This window comes from Crinia signifera, chromosome 4 (assembly GCF_055691185.1).
Source record: "Crinia signifera chromosome 4, ASM5569118v1, whole genome shotgun sequence".
In the NCBI taxonomy this organism is placed as follows: domain Eukaryota; kingdom Metazoa; phylum Chordata; class Amphibia; order Anura; family Myobatrachidae; genus Crinia; species Crinia signifera.
The window spans coordinates 232,978,144-232,998,820 of NC_139220.1; the positions used below are offsets into that span (position 1 = coordinate 232,978,144).

At 44.0% G+C, this 20,677-nt stretch overlaps 1 protein-coding gene across 1 annotated transcript in view; it reads left to right on the forward strand.

Moving 5' to 3' along the window:
- The window catches only part of LOC146073035 (transient receptor potential cation channel subfamily M member 7-like), a 173,307-nt gene that overhangs the window by 86,218 nt on the left and 66,412 nt on the right, over window positions 1-20,677 (forward strand). The window contains exons 16-20 of the mRNA XM_083180212.1: window positions 399-679; window positions 966-1,194; window positions 1,700-1,852; window positions 7,619-7,759; window positions 11,017-11,145. Coding sequence (XP_083036338.1) covers window positions 399-679; window positions 966-1,194; window positions 1,700-1,852; window positions 7,619-7,759; window positions 11,017-11,145 — 933 coding nt within the window. The remainder of the gene's footprint in view (window positions 1-398; window positions 680-965; window positions 1,195-1,699; window positions 1,853-7,618; window positions 7,760-11,016; window positions 11,146-20,677) is intronic.

Sequence of the window (20,677 nt, forward strand, 5' to 3'; positions counted from 1 at the left end):
AAAAGTGAAAACCCATTTGGAAACACATCTATTTAATGTAGGATATTTGGGCAGATGAGGGAGGGCAAACAACCAAAGGGACCTATTAAGGCCGGTTGCAGGAAAGAATCAGAACCTATAAACAGCCTTGCAAAACCATCTTAAAAGCTATGCATGGGCAGTCTAGTGGCGATCAACATTGCAGTGACCAGGGGACAGATGTACTAAGCTTTGAAAAGTGATAAAATGGAGAGTGAATTGTCATTTTTTAAACCTACTCTGTAAAATAGCAGTTTGGAGCTGATTATCACTCTCCATTTTATTACTTTTCAAGGCCTAGCACATCTCGCCCCTAGAGTCTAAGGCCATGGTTATTTTTCCTACCAATAGTTAAGATATTCATGTCTTCCTGTTTGCAGAATGGCATGTGTGAGAAAGAAGTCACACACAAGTTACACAGAACTGGACTCTTTGCAAATGAAAATGATAATGGAAGACCTTTCCATTACGTGTTTAATGAGCTTCTAGTCTGGGCAGTGTTGATGAAGAGACAAAAGATGGCGCTCTTTTTCTGGCAGCATGGAGAAGAATCAATGGCGAAGGCGTTGGTGGCCACATGCCTTTATCGAGCCATGGCGCATGAGGCTCACCAATGGGATAACTTTGATGACACACCATATAAGCTGAAAGCTTATTCCAAGTAAGCACGTTTATTTGTAATTCATTAATGGACGTATATTGGATGCATATTGTCAGTTTGTCATTTCCATTCAGAAAGCCTAGACAGTTATCGTTAGGTCCTTATTAACGAGCCGGCAGATCATGTAACATTATAGAAGGAATTGTGGAATGACTTGAACAAATATTTGCTGTTAGGACAAATCAGAGTTTTTGACAAGACTATAATATGTTTCTGCACATGTATTGGTTTGCCAAATCATATAAATGGCATGTTATTTTAATTATTTTTCTTACTTCTCTCTCAGGGAATTTGCGAACCTAGCAGAAGAACTCCTCGAGAATACATACAAACAGAATGAAAGAATGACAATGAAGTTATTGACGTACGAACTAAGCAACTGGAGTAAATCTACTTGCCTTAAACTTGCAGTGTCTGGAAATGTTCAAAGATTTGTTTCCCATGCTTGTACCCAGAAGCTACTCACAGATATGTGGATGGGGAGACTTAACCTGAGGAAAAATGCATGGCTTAAGGTAATTACAGTCTGACATCTTTAAAATTGAATACATACAGTTTACCTGGAGGAATCAATGCACACGCTCCTTAATGGGAGTCCTCTCATATTGAAGTGTTTGGATTGTCAACATAGCCCACAATACTCACCCTTGTGGGTTCATGACCTTGCCATGTAGGCCATTTGATGGTACCATTGGCAAGGTTCTTCAGCACAGACAGGCCAGGTCATGGTAGGGTTACAGAGTGCAGTGCAGGTGGCCACAGCTTTGGGTGTAAAGTGACTTCTGGGAAGTATGAGAAAGAATGTGTGTATGTAGGGTATGTTACAAATGCTTAAAGTCTTTATGATAAATCAAAAATTTGACTTAACCTTATAAAAACATATATGTACATGACAAATCGCTAAATCTGATTGCAATCCAGTGAGCCCATATAACTATTATTATGTACTGTCCCTTTTTTATCTGTCGTCATGATGATTTATCATTCATCATTCATATAATTACATGTTTACATTTGCAGGTGATTTTAGGTATTTTGTTGCCGCCAATAATACCGCTGTTGGAATACAAAACCAAAGCACGAATGTCTCACATTCCGGTGTCTCAGGATGCTCATGAATGGCTATGGAATGAACCCTTGCAGGTGAAGTACTCAGAGGAAGGGGTAACTATGGTACGATAATGAAATTGGACTTTCCTAATAGATTTCTGTGGTCTATTAGGAAACAATGAACATCAGAGAGTAGACCCCATAGCAATAATCTGGGATAGATACAGTGGTTTTAATGAAAGCAGTAAAATTACCGACACCTTACCCCTGTCCATCTCTAACCCTAACTCACCCTCTCTTCTGCCTAACTCTACCCCCCCCCCCCCCCACGCAGCCTGCATCGTGGGGAGGGTTTAGGGATGCTTGGCGGTCTTGCCCTTTGCTGGGCGGCCTCCAGCAGGCAGGATACAGTAATTGCAGTTTTGCTTTTTTTTAGCTCTCTTAAATATATACTGTATGAAATTGCTCCTATAGAAAACATTAAGAAAATCAATACACTCAAATGAGCTCTGCATGAATCCTTCATACAAGGAGCAACTGCAAATACTGTTACACCTTATACATATACAACAAATAGACAACAGTTAATGATTAATTTTATTATATATATACTTTTTCTCTTTTTTACTATCCTTTATTTTATATGGTATTTCCCCTTTTTAAAGAATCAAATCATGAGATATCTTAATGCATAGCAATAAAGTGATAAACTTTTAATACAATGGTCTGAGTGACAGTGCACTATTGCCTTCCTCTTTTGTTATATTCTGATGTTCTTATTAAGTAGTAGGTAGCACCTCACTAAAAGCCTTGTATATACAGTATCAGCGGGCACTCTTCAGCACATATTGAGTGGATTTGAAAAGGGACAAAACAGTAATATTTGACATTTATTTAATGGTTTATTTTATTCCCAGAAAGGGACAGTTTACAGTACCCAAATTAAGCATATTTCAATTAAAAGTGGGAATTCCTGCATTAGGAAGTATCCCCTCTGGTAGGATCAGGTTGGTCAATGCCCCTTGAGGGATATAATGTGAACTGGAGGTACTGTGTGGCATAATGTCTGCTGGCAGTTCTATAATGTGGCATATTGTGAACTAGGGGGCAATAAAATTTGGAATATTATGCACTACCATCATAAAAATAACTAGTACATGGTTACTGTACGGTGCATGAAATGAACTAGGGCACTCTATGGGGCATAAAATGAACAACCACTGTGGAAAGAGGTGTCTTTTTAGACACAATGGAGCAAAATGTTGCTGTTGGGCGCACAAAGTTATGGCTACAACTTCTGGCCATGCTCCTAAACTCTTGTTTTGTGAGTGAATTATTTATGACAGCTATATAATTCTGAAAGAATTGGAAGGAGGTCAGCAGACATTTATGTGACTCTTATCTCTGGAGATTTAGGAGTTTTTTTCATCATCAATTTCAACAAAAGCAGGTGAAAAGTAACATTTTCATATACAGTACTATTGTATACATTTTCAGACCCATTAATCATTCTTATCATTTCAACAGTCTAAAAAGGATGTGATTCATCAGCTCCCAAAATGCTTTTTTTTCTGTACTTGAGGGTACATTGGTGCCCCCCCCCCCCCCCCCCACACACAACCCTATATAACCTTATATAAAACATATGTTTCTGTTCAGAAATATAGGTAGGTAGATAGATAGATAGATAGATAGATAGATAGTTAGATAGCTGGAGAACACATGCAGTATATATTTCAGAACTCAGCCACAGAAGCAATATCCTTGGCTTTTAAAAAACGGATTTAAGCTTCCAGGGGAGGAGAGGTGCCCCCTTGCGAGCAGGAGCCCGGCGGCAGATGACTCCATTGCCTCCCAGAGTTCTGCCTCTGTCCCTACCTACTCATTCACATGAATAAAAACAGAAACAGTCCATAAACTTCAAAGTCACACCATGTTCTTCCCAGCCGCCTCAAACTTAACCTCCCCCTGGGCTTAAGCTACAATTTCTAATGTCTTTTACAACTACATATTCCACTGATCAGCAGCCACAGCATGCTAACCCAGTCCTCAGTCACCTCATTCCCACCCCCAGGACCCTCATGCTCTCTCCAGCCACAGTTCCCCACTACTTCCACGGTGTCTTCTATACTCTTCACCTGGTGAGTGGTGGCCTAAAGATCCTTTGGTACTCTTTACTTAGAAGGGCGCCCATCATGGCCATCTCGGGCATTGAATGCACTAAAAAATCGGGTGCGATGCGACCGACGAGATGCCCGAGATTTCCCATAGGGAACAATGTTAAATGTCTCAATTGACCCGATTTTCCTGTTCAATGCCTCAATTGACCCAATTTTTCCATAGGAAACAATGTTAAATGGGCCACAGAGGCCAAATAGGCACCCTGAAGTGTATAAAAGCCACCCGAATTGTTAACGCCACCCCACGATCAACGTCAACCCGAAGCGTGGCGAGGGGCGGTGGTACGCGTCCTACGACCTTTTCATACCCCCACTATCCACGTCGACGTGGAGTTGAGAATAGAAAGTGTGGCGAGCGCAGCGAGCCACCGTGCCCGAAGCGTGGCGAGCGCAGCGAGCCCCGCGAGGGGACGCGGATACCTTCACAGGAATCCGCGTCCCCTCGCGGGCTTCACAGCTGTCCGCGTCCCCTCGCGGGGCTCGCTGCGCTCGCCACGCTTCGGGCTCGTTGGTTCGCTGCGCTCGCCACACTTTCTATTCTCAACTCCACGCCGACGTGGATAGTGGGGGTATGAAAAGGTCGTAGGACACGTACCGCCGCCCCTCGCGGGCCCGCTGCGCTCGCCACGCTTCGGGTTGACGTTGATCGTGGGGTGGCGTTAACAATTCGGGTGGCCATTATACACTTCAGGGTGCCTATTTGGCCTCTGTGGTCCATTTAACATTGTTTCCTATGGAAAAATCGGCTCAATTGAGGCATTGAACAGGAAAATTGGGTCAATTGAGACATTTAACATTGTTCTCTATGGGAAATCGCGGGCATCTCGTCGGTCGCATCACACCCGATTTTTTAGTGCATTCAATGCCCGAGATGCCCGAGATTTTTTACTAACGATGCCCACGATCAAAATCGTGGGCGCCGTTCTAAGTAAAGAGTACCGATCCTTTTTATGGTGGCCACCCATTCAGGGCTTCTACTACTAAGCTCTGGTGGACAGTGGCTTTATAGAAAAAGAGCTTAATGGCTAAGAAGACGCTGTGGAAGTCTTGGATTGGTGGGGGCTTTGCAAAAAAGCTTAAAGGCGCCACTGGGTGAAGAGCTAAATGGCGATGTGGAAGTCCTGAATGGACGGTGACCATAAAAAGAGCTTAAAGGTCACCATCCACCAGGTGAATAGCATAGCAGACACTATGGAGGTCCTTTGGTAGGCAGTGGTCATGCAAAAGCTGTGCCTGCAGCCGTTGGGAATTCTGCCACTTTAACCCCTTGAGTGGTGGGATTTGCTGGGGCAGGACAAACCTACCAGGGCAGGTTTGTCCTGCCCCAGCAATAGTCACCACTCAAGGGCAGCAGCCAGTCCCAACTCCAGTTCCCCCTCCTGTCGCTCCGCCCCTGTTCCTGACCTTTGCCCTCCTGCGAGATATGCCGAAGCTCACCGCTGCCAATCGCACTGCAGCAGTGACCAGGTGGAGCACGGAGGTAGGGGGGTAGCAACGGGAGGGTGCCGCTAAAGGGGGTGCACCAGTGATGCACAGCTGGAGGCACCACTGGCGCACACCTATCTAAAATTTTCTGAAAAGCAGACCCTGCAAAAACAACAGTTTTTCATAAGTGATACTTGTGTTGATATGGCATGGTGAACTCTCAGCGAGGTTAAAATACAACTATCACTATTGATATTGATAATTATGCAATGATGATGTTAGAACATTCCTGCAACGTAGTAAACATATATAGCTTAATACATTAGACAATAAATAAAAAGAAGGATAAATTAAGTAAAGGCTAGTCTGCATTATTTATTTATTTTATTTATAGTTTCTTATATAGCGCACCAGATTCCGTTGTGCTTTGCAATTGTAAACAGTGATAAAACAAACTGGGTAACAACAGACAGACTTGGAGGTAAAAGGGCCCTGCTGCAAGCTTACAATCTATAGGCAAGATGTATTAAGCTGAAAATGAGGTAAAACCCCTGTTTTACCGCATTTTCTTATGTATTAAAACCCGGCCGCACCGATACCACATAGTAGGGTATCGCCACCTTTGGGCTTCTTTTCGCCGCCCGCCGCTTCCGCCGCAACCCCGCTGCCTCGCCGACCCCCCTCTCCCCCTCCCTCCAGTTTACCTTCTTGCGGACCCCGGAAGGTAAACCCCTCCTCTCCCTAGCAAGGCAGCCGGACGTCCTTCCAGATGCAGGGTGGTGGAGGAGGCGCCAGGGAGATGACGGTCTCCGTCACCGCACCGCGATGCCAGCCGCATATGTTAGTACATATGCCCTGGCATCGCGGCGGGTGGGCGGTGAAGGGCGGCGATGTATTTGAATACATCCCGCCCTATATCCGTGAAACATTATTGTATTACATTATTATTGAGCTGTTGTAATTAGCCCTTTTCTTTCCTGTTACACAGTTATACTTCTTTCACATTGCAGAAATGGGTAATGACACGGTATTCTTAAATGGGACTTTAAAACGGGTCTGAGCCTTGAGACCTTTCACATTGCAGGTGAAAACCGTTTTAAAAATCATTTAATACCATTCAAACATACCCGTTTAACCCCCAAGGGACACGTTTCAAGCCATTGAAATAGAGCTGTTCAAACTGCCCAAAAAAATGGCTTTAAAACGTGTAGGACTCTGCTTTTTAACCGTGTTGAAATACCGGTTAACTTTAACCGGTAAATCAACTTTGGCACTTTCACATTGCAGCCTTAAACGTTTTAAAATGGAAAAAAAATGGCAATATACCGTTTTAAAAGTGCGATGTAAAAGGGATATCAGTATATAGACAAACACTCATTAAAAGCAAAGACCTTTGTACTTTATCATTGCTTGTAACAACAGAAAAAAATATAAACAGTTAATTATATTGCACCTACATATTACACAGTGCTTTAAATAGAATATTTAGGTCACTCCCTTCCCTAGATTGTATGTAATCAAAGAGTTTCCATTTATTATGTCAACATTGACAATTTCCACATGAATCCGTTGAGTGCCAAATTTGAATTTGTCAAAATAGGTGTGAAAATATTCATCATAATGTCCTGTAATGGTTACCTTATATAGGAAATATTAGGCCAAATGTAAAAGGGTGTGGGAATCAAAGCTGAGACATTTTGGGAGAGTTTTACCACTTTTTTTTGCCATGTAATTGATTTCCGCTTTAAAAAAATGGGAAAACTCTCCCAAAATCTCTTTTTCATACCTGGGTTTAATCCTTCTTATAACCCGGTCGAAATGACGGGTTTCTTGACCTCGGTTATAAGTTTTGGTGCTTTCACACTGCACCTTCACCAATAACCTGGGTAGAAAGGGTTATAAGCATGATCCTAACTTACAGTGCTAATGTTGATACATTCACTCTGTGTTAGCATGCCCTATGTCAACGCTCTATTCATGTTGCCATTTCCAAGATATTGACATATTAGATGTGGCATGAATCACATCATCAGAAGTGTTCAGGATGGGGGAGGGATGTCTACTCTCAACAATGTGTGAATCTCTTTGACATGCATGAAACATAATTAATATTTAATATCTTATTATTTAATATAAATGTTAATTTATTTTTTGCAGCTTGAACATTGTATTAATGACAGAAGATAGCACTGCTACCACAATGTGACAGACGTGTCACTCAATTTTGTTTTATTTTTGCGTATTGCTCTATACACTATTATTCTATACAATTATTTCTTCCTAGGATAAAGAAGCTACATTTAAAAATGATTCTGAAGCAAATGTTTCTGAGATGAGTTTTAAAGGAAAACCTCAGACTCTTTCGCTGGCACAGAAATACTTCGCATTTTACCACGCACCCATTACGAAATTCTGGTTTAACACGGTAAATGTATATATCAGTGCTTGCAAGCATACCTACAGATAATGCCAGGCTCATTGAGTGGCCGACAATGTCATATGTGCAACTTGTGTTATGAAAGGTGCGCATCTGTGTGTCAAAGTTGCTCCGTAAGCGCCATTGAAAAGCACTAGCCGGCACTCGTTGCAGCGCAGTGTATACGAGTCGCGGGTGCGACTTGCTGGGCCAAGCAGGCACTAGCGACCATATTGCAGCACTTATGAGCATTGCTATATCTGTATATAATAAAATAAAGGCTTTGGATGTTAATTTTTTCATTGATCAGGTATGAGTTTTAATGAATGTTGGTATGTCACATAGCTGCCACCAGTACTCTGGATGGGTTTGATTTTCAAAATTGAGCATATTAGATAGGAATCTCTATATCTATTTGATAACAGCCCCTCTTGGCATGCCAGGTCGAGTGAGAATCTTCGGGTGTTAGTCATATTTTTTACTTCTTTTCTAGCTGAATGTACATCTAATCACAGCACAATTGTGGGATGTGTGAAGGTTCATTATGGGGTAGAAGTGGAGACAGCGCTGCACACGGAGTAAAAGCGGTGCATGAGCCCTACGATCACAGGGACAAATAAAACACAGATGATTAGAGGACCCGCTTCACCGCAATAACAGGGTGAAGTGGGTATGACAATTAAAGAACATTATTTCATTTTTAATACATTGCCCCCAAAGTGAGTAAGACACACAAGGAGACTGTTCTGTTAAATGAGAACAGTGTCACCGATAGGATGGCTGGGTCCTGGTAAAGGGTGAGTGGTTACAGGAGAGCCATAGCCATGCCCCTGTGGGAAAAAATATTTGTTTTTGTGGGCGCCGGGAGAAAAGGTGGGTGGGAGGGAGGGATCCCACATGCACAAAGAGGTAGAGAAAGAGAGAGGACAGGCTGATGCTGCAGCAGCTGCCTCTCTCCCCAGCTCAACACACAGAACTGAGGGGTAGATATATGAAGCAGTGATAACGGAGAAGTGATAATGTTGTGCTGGTATATTATCACTGGCCAATCAGCTAATAACTGGTAAGTTACAGGCTTGGTTTGAAAAGGGACAGTTAGGAGCTGATTGGCCGATGATAAAGTACCAGCCACTTTATTACTTCTACTCTTTTATCGCTGCTTTATTCTTCTACCCCTGAGTAGTGTGTGCTGAGCTGGGGAGAGAGGCTGTGCTCTCTCACTGACTGCCTGGCTCCCTGCAATGTGGGAGCGGGGAGCGGGACTGAGGCCCCTCCATCAAATCCGGGTAAAACAAATACATGCTGGGCATAATCGCCCAGTGTGTATGGACCTTAAGTCGATATTAGCAGAGTTGCACAGGATCTAGCGGCCAGGTCACACCAGGCATCTCTTGATGCATGGCGTATTGAGGCTAGATGGATGAGGACACATCTGTATGGTCTGCTGCATGGTACTCTGTATGTTGGTTGCAATTAGAGTTTCTCAAATCATATACTTTCATTAACTGTATGTTCAGACTGCACAAACACTCAGCAGAGTTTCCAATATTGTACGAAAAATGTGGCTATATTCAAGAGCATTGGACTAATTCAGGCTGGATCTCTATATAGAGAAAAAGCAGTCGACTGCAAGCAAAAAGCAGTTGCCCAGAAGGAAAGAAATAAACTTCCATTGCAAAATTGCAAATGCGTCGCTAATCACCATGCATTTTGCTGAGAAAATGTGAGTAAGTGTGAGGCTTCCATTAATTTGTGACTCAGACATGCTGGAAATGGTCAGCACTGATGGCAGAGACCCCAAAAATGCCTGGGCACAACTGCCTTTTTTCAAACAAACCCAGAAAACATCATGTTTCTGAGTTTTCCCAAATTAGCAATCCAACCTGAATTAGCCCTCATGTTCAAGGCAGGTGACACTTTTTTTTACTGTCTATTGCAAATCAAACAGTAAACACCTACTGCGAAATTCAAACACTGTCCAAATTTATAACGGTAAAATACTTTTCAATTATTTTAAAATGTTATTTAAATAATGTTTAAATCAAAATATTGAAAATATTATTCACAACTTGAATGGCAATAGGTAGACATAGATAATTAGTTGTTGACTCTCAGGGCATGAATGAACTAATAATACACCACAGTAGAACAATTTAAACATGCTTGGGATAGGCATATTGATATCCTTACAAAAAAATAAGGATTAAATATGGTTTGAGGTAACATGTTTAAAAAAGGGGCAGACTAGATGGGCCAAGTGGTTCTTATCTGCAATCAAATTCTATGTTTCTATGTTACCACATGCACAAGAAATGGTGTTTAATGAACATGAACAGTAAAAACACTGCAAAATTTGAGCCAGCTTCTGTTTATGATTGTGCCAGAAACACGTGTAACCTGTAGGAAAGCAGTAGGATTAAGTTGTGCTTTTACATTGAAATTCCTCCACAACTCCAGAATCCTTATCACAGGGGTGGTATTTTAGGAGAAAGGAAGAAGTGTAGCAATGGACAATATTGTCCACATGGGATAACAGTCTGTGGGACTGATGCACTAAGCTTCAAAAGTGATAAAATGGAGAGTAATAAACAGCCAGCCAATCAGCTCCTATCTGCCATGTCACAGGCTGTGTTTGAAAAATGTCATGCAGGAGTAGTAGTAGTAGTTTGTTTATTTATAAGGCGCCACAAAGTGTCCGCAGCGCCGTACATAGCAAACAAAAAAAAATTACAAGGCAACGTACAGGGTGTGTTGATAAAATACAGCATAAATAGGGGTATAGCTGGTAGAACTAAAATCAGCATAAGTTCTGAAGTAGGTGTCGAAATTGTCGAGGAGACTGAAGATGAAGTAGAGGAAGGGAAGAACTGGGCAGGAGCGCTGGTGAGGTAAAGAGGTAGGATGAGTATGTGAGGAAGGAGGGCCCTACTCATAAGAGTTAACAGACTAAAAGGAGGTGGGTGGACACAATAGGATAAGTAGGAACGGATGGGAACGGATGGAGGGGTAGGGTAGGCAGGATAGGATGCTCAAAAGAGGTTAGGAGGAGGGATAGGCTAGTCGGAAGTAGTGGGTTTTGAGGGAGCGCTTGAAGGAGGTAAGGAAATCAGAAAGCCTGATTGGTTGGTTGTTTCTCACTCTCCATTTTATCACTTTTGAAGCTTAGTGCATCTGGCCCTATAAATGTTGGGAATGTGTTTCATATATGTCCAGTACATTTTTCATTTTAAATAGCTAATGTTTATGTGTTACATATTTCATTTTAGATGGCCTACCTGGCGTTTCTGATGCTCTACACGTATGTAGTCCTGGGTAAAATGAGAAAATTGCCTTCTGTCCAAGAGTGGATTGTGGTCTCATTCATATTCACCACAGCTGCAGATACAGTACGTGAGGTGTGTACCGAGGAACTATATTCTCATTTTATTTATTTTTTTAAAATGCAAATCATAAATAAAATAAAAACAATAAGGGCCTAACTTAGACCCAATCAGATTGGGCCGAATTCGACCCCATTTCCGATAGCGGGGGGTCTGCGCATGCACAAATATGCGCATGTAAAGAACCCCTAATACGCAGCAGGGGAACGCAGGTGGGTCGATACCTGCTTGGGGTGGGTGGTTGACCATGGAATCCTTTTTACTTGTGTGGCCCCATGCAAGGGGATGTGTAAGCGTACTCATCCCCTCGCATGCAAATGTGGGGACTTGCATGGCGGGGGACGGATGTTCGATTGGGCAGTGGGTGGTGAACAAACTCAGCCAACAGGTCTGAATCAGTCCCTAAATCCAGTACATAGGAAATAAGGATTCATATATGCATACATAGGGCGGTATTCAATGAGCCTGATTCGCAATGTTTTTATGGAGAATTTGGGCAGTTTGGCGAATTTTTGACTAAAACGGTGAATCACCCTATTCGATGACCACATGGCGAATACATTTGAAGGTTTTTTTCGCCATAATTCACCGAGTAGCAATCGCTATCTTTTTATGGTGAAGTGGAATGTGAACTTTTAAAATAAAGTGTTTTGTTTTTTACATTTGGTGTAAAAAAATCAGGAATTTTATTTTGAGGAGGGGCATGCTATTTTTATTCATGTGCTGTAAGCACATGAATATATATTTAATTAAAAAAAAAATATATATATATATTTTTTTTTACACAGCAGCCAGCAGGGGGCGCCGGAGCCGAGCCGCTCATTAGATATTCATATATTCACTGCACCCGATCGTTACGATCGGGTGTAGTGAATATACGCGGTCCCCTGCTGGCACCCCGGGGGGGCAGCCTGTGCTGCCTGGCACCCGGGGAGCCCACCTCCCCCCCACAAACGTTCTGGGGCAGGCAGAGAGACTTCCATCTCTCTGCCTGGCACCCTCCTCAGGCTCCCTGCTGCGTTCGCCGCAGGAGCTCATATTCGCCGGTCAGGGGCAGCGAGCCCCTGACTCGTTGAATACCGGAGCCAGCGAGGCTCCGGAACGTGGCGAATGTGCAGCGAATCCTAAAAAGGATTTGCTGCACCTCGCAGGTATTCTCATTGAATACCGCCCATACTGTAGGTGGCGCACTACACAATAAGTTTCAGTGTTAAATGCTGTAGTAATATACACATAGGAAAATGACAGTCTCTATGGGATACATACAGTGTCAGACTGGGACATGAAGGGTCCACCGGCTAATGCAGTGATAGGGGCCATTGTTTAGGGTTGTGGCTAATCTACAGATGGGGTGTGTCCAGCTGCCAAATAGGTTTGGCTTACCCTTAGAGAGTTCAATATCAATGCATCTCTATCTATCTCTCTCTCTATATATATACTATATGTATCTATATGTAAATACTGCTAGTGCATGAATTATAATGTATCAGATTAATAATGGCACTGTAGAAAATACACCATTGCCCCAAGAGGAGGTAGGGCCCTCAGGCAAGGAGGCCCACCAGAGGTTTCCCTGTACCCCTATATGCCAGTCAAATGGTTAAATATGATATCCTGGCATCCCAATCCAGAGAATCCAGACAGGGGTTCCATACCACCCTAACTCTGTCCCCTATCCAACTAATACCAACCCTCCCCTGCAACAGCCTAACCCTCTCCCTCAATGTAGGCTGGCACAAGGGGCAGGGGACCATGTATCCCCCGGGCCAGTGCAGTTATGTTGCACTGGGGTCACTGCTGTGCTGAGTGCCTATACCTGATAGCCGGGCAGTATCCTCTGCCTGTCTTCTGACTGTCAGTGTCAGGCTGTGGATACAGCACGGGGGCTAACTGCTGTGTCTTGCTGGATACTACAGAGAGAAAAAAAGGGAAAAAAGCTCTTTGAGAGTGTGTGGGGCTTAGTGGGATGCACAGCAGGATTGTTGACCACTAGCTGGCTGCCTGGCTATTGGGATCAGACAGCAGCTTTGCCGAAGTCCACTTCCCCCTCCTACCCTTCCCTTCCATCTGTCCACTCAAGTTATCAAGAGTGAGGTTAAGCTCCACCCCAAGAGACACAGAAGAGCTGATGATCTAATGCAGATTAGCAATGCTACTGCTGCCTTGGAAAGAGGGAAGCTTTCATTGATATGGAGTGCATGCAGCTCTCCCACTTGGCAAATGTGGTTTACCCCCTGTGCCTACTCTTTACCCTGTGTGTGTCTTCCCCTCGCTCTCAGACCAGATGGCTGTTGCATTTCCCCCTGTGTTTCCCCCACACACACACACACGCACACTCCCACGTGGTAGCTGTGGCTTATGCTCTGTGTCCATTACTTACCCTGTATGTGTATCCAACCCTGATATCGCACCCAATGGCTGAGGCTTACCCTCTGTGTTTCCACACTCCCCACGCCCACTCTCCTGCGTCTGTCTGTGTGCTGGCATTTGTGTCAGTGTCTGTGAGACATCATCTGTCTGTGGCTGCATCTGTTTGCATGTCAGTGTGTCAGCATCCATCTGTGTGTCAGTGTGTTAATGTCTGTGTGTTAGTGTATGTCAGTGTGGGTCTGTATGTCAGCGCCTGTGTAGTCTGTCTGCATATCCGTGTCATTATCAGTGTTTGAGCGTCAGCATGTGGAGGAGTCTGATACAGAGGATTGTGATGGCATAATAGTGGCATGCAGAGCAGACTATTGGCATAATAGTACCACTTGGAGAAGTATGATGGAATAACACTGACATGTGGATGAGTCTGATTGCATAATAGTAGCATGCAGGGGACTTTGATGGCATAATAGCAGCACTTAGAGGAGGTCAATGGCATAATTGTGGTGTGTGGATTAGTCTGATGCCATGATTGTGGTATGTGGAGGGGGTCGTAAATGTCACAAGTGCTATAAACTGCACTTATAACAATCCTTAGCATGTATGAAATCAGACAACATAGAAGAAAATCCCTTTACTGTATGGTATCTGCAAACATCTAACAATTTTGCCATCACCGTACTATTGCTTCTTATTGCTATTGAATGGGTATGAATATGCCGGCTGTTGTTTTGTTGGTAAAATGGATTTACTTTAATGTCCTCAGGAGCTCTTGAGGAAGGTGTGGGCTTGCCACACCGAAAACCATTGAGCCTATCCATCTGAGCCTATCCATTTACAGTTCCGGACCAGCTTCTTAAATGAGGACACTGTCACTCCGTCTCAGTTTAATCTATCTTGTGTGAGGACATTTTATAAAACAGATCCAATCAGACGGACTGATCCCCATCTAGGGTAACCAATACCTCTTGATGGGAAGTATACTGGGACATTATTATTCCTGTACTGGATTTCAATATTGTATCTAATGCAATATACACCACTTACAGAAATGTGGACATTTGGTGTTGGGTGGACATTACATCATGTGCTACGTGGGACGGAGTAGCAAGGACACGGAGAGGGAGCAGGAAGCTGTGTCCCATGGGAGCTCCCCTCATATACTGCTGGAGACCTGTGGTGGCCATGGACAGCCGACCGCTGCTGCTGATGTGACTCTGCCGCCGGAAACAGTAGCTAGTCTGTCTGACCCTGGCCCGCCTGTGCACTGAGGGGGCTGCCCTTATTAGGCACAGGGTTGTCTAAGCTACTTGGGATGGAGGTCAGGGCTTGCCCCCCCCCCCCCCACCCCCCACGTGTTGAAGCAGTGTCTGGGGTGACAGGAAAAACAGAGGAAGCCGGAGAGAGGTGTATCAGATACCTCATAGCATTTTGCAGCGCTGGCTCACTGCTCAGTGTATTGTCAAGAGGCTGGAAGCAAGGACAAGCATACCATGTGGCGACCGTTATAACTCCAGGCTCTACAAATCAGCAGCAACAGAGATGCCTCATCAGATTGACTAAAGCCCAGAAGGGATAAAGAAAAAGGCATTTGTGAAAAGACGCAACAATATTGAATTCTCCTAACCGACTCGGGTGAAAACTACTGGAACTTGAGAATAATAATTGACTGTGAAATGACCTGCTCTAGCCTTAATATAATCTGAAAATGCACACCACAAGCGAAAATTAGAAAAATAGGAAAACTTTAGTGACTGTCTTACCATCACCTACCAAGATGTTGTATACAGGAGAAAAAGACAAACAGAGGGAGAGATAATCGGTTTCCCCACAATAAATGAAAACCTCGATACAGATGTCTAACTCAGCAACACCAGTAACCTTGAGAAATGAAAATATGGACAAGCCTATAACATTATGTAAAATGCTACAGTAGAAATATACTAAGAATACAAATACGACTCAGTTGTATTTGTATTGTTAATATGACAGAATACGACTGCCATCGGTCGTATTTTGTCAGAAATATGATTCGTAAATAAGGCAGATTTACTAATCTGCCCTATTTATGGATTCGTGTTTGGCCGATGGTGTAGGCAGTCATATTCTGCCAGATTCGTATTCATATTTAGCGGCCGTATATATACATATAATCTCTAGTCTCCAAGGCCACAAGCCTCGAGGCATGAGAGTCTATCTTGGCCAATCCTGCCTCCATTCGCATTTGAAGGTCTTCAAACCTCTTGTCTAGTAGTGGCATCATGAAGTCTGAGATTTCTTTAGCGGTTAATGGAGTGGAATTAGCGGCCTGAGAGCGGGACATGTCTGCGTCCGAGTGAATCGGGGAGGAAGGGGCTGTTTTTTGAGAGGATTTATTAGACTTTCCTGCTTTAGGGGCTGCTGGGGTCTTAGATGGCATATTCTTGTCAATATATTTGTCCATCTCCTCCACTAAGAGGGAGTGGGGCTTTATCTGTTATTATCGCGAATGCAATGTTATTGTTTTGGTGTCGACCCACTTTGAAAAACACAATAGTCAAGTGGAGCCTCTCCTATGATCACCCAGGGAAAAGGTCAAGTATAGTAAGTTGGTAGGACCTTCAAATGCTGCTCTTCAAAGCATGTTAGATACCCCCAGGACCCAACAGCATGTTAGGAATGGTGGTTACATTCTGGTTGGGAATAGGGTTGTATCCAATATTGCAGTACAGTAGAGAAGTGTAATCTCACCCGCAGTCACTTATGAGAGGGCAAGTATAGTAAGTTATCTAGGCAGGATTCTCAAGAACAGATAGTTAAAAAATGTCAGGTACCCCCAAGGCCCAACCCTATACCAAAAGTGTTGGTTACAAACCAGCTAGGAGCGGGGTTGTATCTGTGTTAGGTAAAGTAAGTTATCTAGGCAGGACCTTCAGGGGGGGTTCCTTAAAGCCCGTTTTATCGTAAATGTTATATTATTTTAGTTTTGTTTCGTTTTGAAAAACACCACAGGAAAGCGTACCCTCTCCCTTCAACCACTCAAGAGGAGACAGGTATAGCGGGTTATTCAGACAGGTTTTTCAGGAACGATTCTTTAAAGCATGCTAGATACCCCCAGGACTCAACAGTACACTAAGGAGTTATAAATAACTTAAGGCTGTAAAACAAAAGAGCGTCACCAGAGGCCACTGAATTTGTATATCAGCTTGGTATGGGGCTGTGCTGCCTGTAAGATGAAAAAAAAAAAAAAAAACAGCTTGCAGGGAGATGTCCAACACAGAAGAGAGGTTAACTTTCAGATTTAACAGATGGTCAACACAGTCAATCAGATGTACGTGGAAAGCGTTGATGGGGCAGGTGTGTTACATGGACAGTTCCCAGGCAAAGTAAAGTCAATGTAGGAGAAATGGGCAGTATGTAGCCCTTGCAATAACAGGGGTTGAAAATATTGGTGGTGTCAGTGAGCCCAGGAATATGCCCAGGGGATATGTAGGGCAAGCAGTCGCTGTTTATCCAGGGTAAGAGGGCCTAAGTCCCAAATTGGTAGGCACCAGTTAACCCCCAAATGTATCTTCACTCAGGGGGAGAGGGACAGCAGCTGCTGGGGGGGCAATAACTAGTGACACTCCTGAAAAGGTGAGGGCAAGAGCAGGTTCCCTCCGCGGGCAGTCTAACTCCAAAAAGGGACAGCCTCACCTCAGGGCACCAACACTTCCAACAGGGCAGCTGCCCAGGGGGATCTATCTCACCACTGACTGGAACCAGGCTCCAGCAGGTCACTCTGCGGGATCTCTTCTGCAGTGGGCTCCGGCACACACTACTTCTCCTGTGTGCCGTCCTGTGTGTTCCCTTCTCTGTGCTGTCAGCAGCCGCGTGGATCAGTGCAGAGGAGCCTTCGATCTGTAGGCGTCCTCTGAGTCTCCCTCTGCACATGCTGCTCCTCCCGCCGGGTCTTCAGCGCGGTCGCGTGACCATCTCTCACCCTCCTCTCCAGGTGTCCCGATCCTTGTCTTGTGCAGTCTTCGCTCTACCGGCTGGTCAGTTCACTGGAGACCGCCGCCGGGAGTCCCGTCCTCTTCCTCACCCGAGAGCGGGGAGGTAAGGGGGAAGAGCGGGTGGGTTAGAGGCTCCGGCGCTCTCCCTAAGATTATGAGCTGATTATGGCGCCATTGCGGGCCGCCCGTGTCGACGGCCGGACTCCGGTGTAGTAAACGTTGCTCCGGCTCAGAGTGGTCTCAAAAGAGACCTCTCGGTGCCCTGCAGGTGTCAGATGCAGGGGTTTGATATTGGGGGGGCTGAAATAAGGTCGATGGGGTTAGATTCAGTACCCTCTGTCCGGAGCTCGGCTAAAAAGCATATATACATATAATCTAATAGATCGTATTCACAGACTTCAAAGGCGAAAAATGTCCCTCAAGATGCGCCTAGAGATGTATTAATGAAAATACACTAAGCACACGTTAAAGATCAAATTTTAAGGGCAACAAGAGATCTTGGGGTCATTGTAATTATTTAATGATCTATCAGCTGAAACTTTGACAAAAAGGAGGTCCTTCATTAAAATAACAAATGTTCTAAGACAAGCAAATGTTCCATATAATTGGGGGTTTTTAGTGAAATGAATTATTAATTACCAAGGTAATATCAAAATGGTAACAACAGAGGAAGATGGATGAAAATGACTCCAAGAATGGGAATTGTCACACCTGCAAAAAACACCGGAAGATCTCCAACAAATTTAAACAGAATGGTCTAACATGGGACAATAATAGGAGTGTATGCTAGCTCTATTAGGGAGATCACATTATCCTTTTTCCCTTTGCTCCCTTATCCTTCCCCCAAATCCCCACCCCCTTTTCTTTTTCTTTTTCTCTCTTTCTTTTCTTTTCCCCTAAAAATTTGTTATAAGGAAGCATTGATTTATTATAAAAAATGTATAATGGAATAATGATTATTATTAGATTTTTTAACATGCACTTGAATTAAGAATAGTATAAAATCTATATTATAAGACACGGTTAAATGAGGAAAAAAAGTACAACTATTAAAACTGTACTTAGTATATGCACAAGAAAGTATGAATCTAAGAACGACGTTACGCAATAGAAGTATTAATTGGTGAATTTTTTTTTTAGATCTCTTAACCCCTTCCCGACGAGGCCTTTTTTGTTAATTTTTTTTTTTTCCTCCTCGCGTTCAAATAAGCGTAACTTTTTTAATTTTCCGGCTATATAGACACATGAGGGCTTTTTTTTTGCGGGACAAGTTGTACTTTTTAATGGTACCATTTACTATACCGTATAATATTCTGAGGGAATCAGGAAATAATTCAATGTGGGGTAAAAAAGAAAAAAAACGCAATTCCACAATTTTGCGCTGGTTACGGTTTTTTTGGAGTTCATAGTTCATTTAAAATGATGGGTTATCTTTATTCTATGGGTCGTTACGATTCCGGTGATACCAAACTTATATAGTTTTCGTTATGTTTTACCACTAAAAAAAAAAATAGAAACTTTTACGGTTTTTCTAATTTGCGTCGCGTCGCCATGTTCTGCGGCTTATAACTTTTTTATTTTTCCACCTACGGACCTGGGTGAGGGCTCATTTTTTGCGGGCTGAAGTGTACTTTTTAATTAATACCATTATGGGATATGGGCGACTTTCTGATCTCTTTTAGTTATTTTTTTTTGGGTAGGCGATGCGACCAAAAAACGTAGTTTTGGCGTTGGGAATTATTTTCCGTTTACGCCTTTAACCGTGCGGGATAACTAATGTTATATTTTAATAGATCGGACTTTTAGGAACGCGGCGATACCAAATATGTTTATTTTTTTATTTTTTATTTATTTTTATTTGTGAAATGGGGAAAGGGGGGTGATTTGAACTTTTAATATTTTTTTATTTTTTTTTATTTTTAAACTTATTTTTTTTTTTTTTTTTTTACTTTTACTACAAGGCCCCCTAGTGTACTTGACCACTAGGGGGCGCGATCGCCTGTACTAGGTTCAGCCATAGAGCTCTATGGCTGAACATAGTGATTTTCAGCACTTCCTATTACATCCTGCCTCAGGCAGGATGTAATAGGAATGCTGACACGGCCAGCACAGGGGTCTACATTAGACCCCTGGCTGCCATGGCAACCGATCGGCACCCTCCGATCTCGCCGCGGGGGGCCCCGATCGGCGCCGGAGGGGGGCGCCCCCCCTCCGATCAGCTATTAAAGCACTGCGGGCGCTTTGCCCGCGGTGCTTAAAATGTTAAACGGCCACGATCGGCGAACTCGCCGCTCGTGGCCGTGAGAGCAGGTACAGCCATTACCTGCTCTCTTTCAAGCCAGCTCACTCCGTGAGCTGGCTTGATTCCCCCGCAACCGACATATGACGTAAATGTACGTCATATGTCGGGAAGGGGTTAATATGCACCTGAATTAAGAATAGTATATGGAAGAAAAATGTCAAATATTATCCAAACTGCACCTATCACATGCACAGAAAAGTACGAATTTAAGAATGTAGTTTAAGCTACATAAGTAATCCCCCCCCCTTCCTTCTTTCTTCCTTTCCTGATTTGTTATAGTTTATACGGTACTCTTTACTTAGTGCGGCGCCCGTCGCGGGCATCGCGGGTACATTAATGTATGGCCGCGACGCGACCGACGCGATGCCCGCGATTTGCCATTGAAATCAATGTAAAACATAAAAATCGTGTCGGTCGCGTCGCGGCCGCACATAAACGCACCCGCGATGCCCGCGACGCGATGCTCACGATTTCCCATAGGGAACAATGTTAAAAGTCGCGATGGACCCGATTTTAGTGTTAAATGGCTCAATCAACCCGATTTGGCCATAGGAATCAATGTTAAATGGGCCACAGAGCCCATTAACCCTTAACTGTCCCCCCAAATTTTTAACGCCACCCCACGATCCACGCCAACCCGAAGCGTGGCGAGCGCAGCGAGCCCGCGAGGGGCGGCGGTACGCGTCCTCCGACCTTTTCATGCCCTACTATCCACGTCGGCGTGGTGTGAGAATATAATAGTGTGGCGAGCGCAGCGAGCCACCGAGCCCGAAGCGTGGCGAGCGCAGCGAGCCCCGCGAGGGGACGCGGATACCTTCACAGGTAGACGCGTCCCCTCGCGGGCTTCACAGGTGTCCGTGGCGACCCGGACACCTGTGAAGCCCGCGATGGGACGCGTCTACCT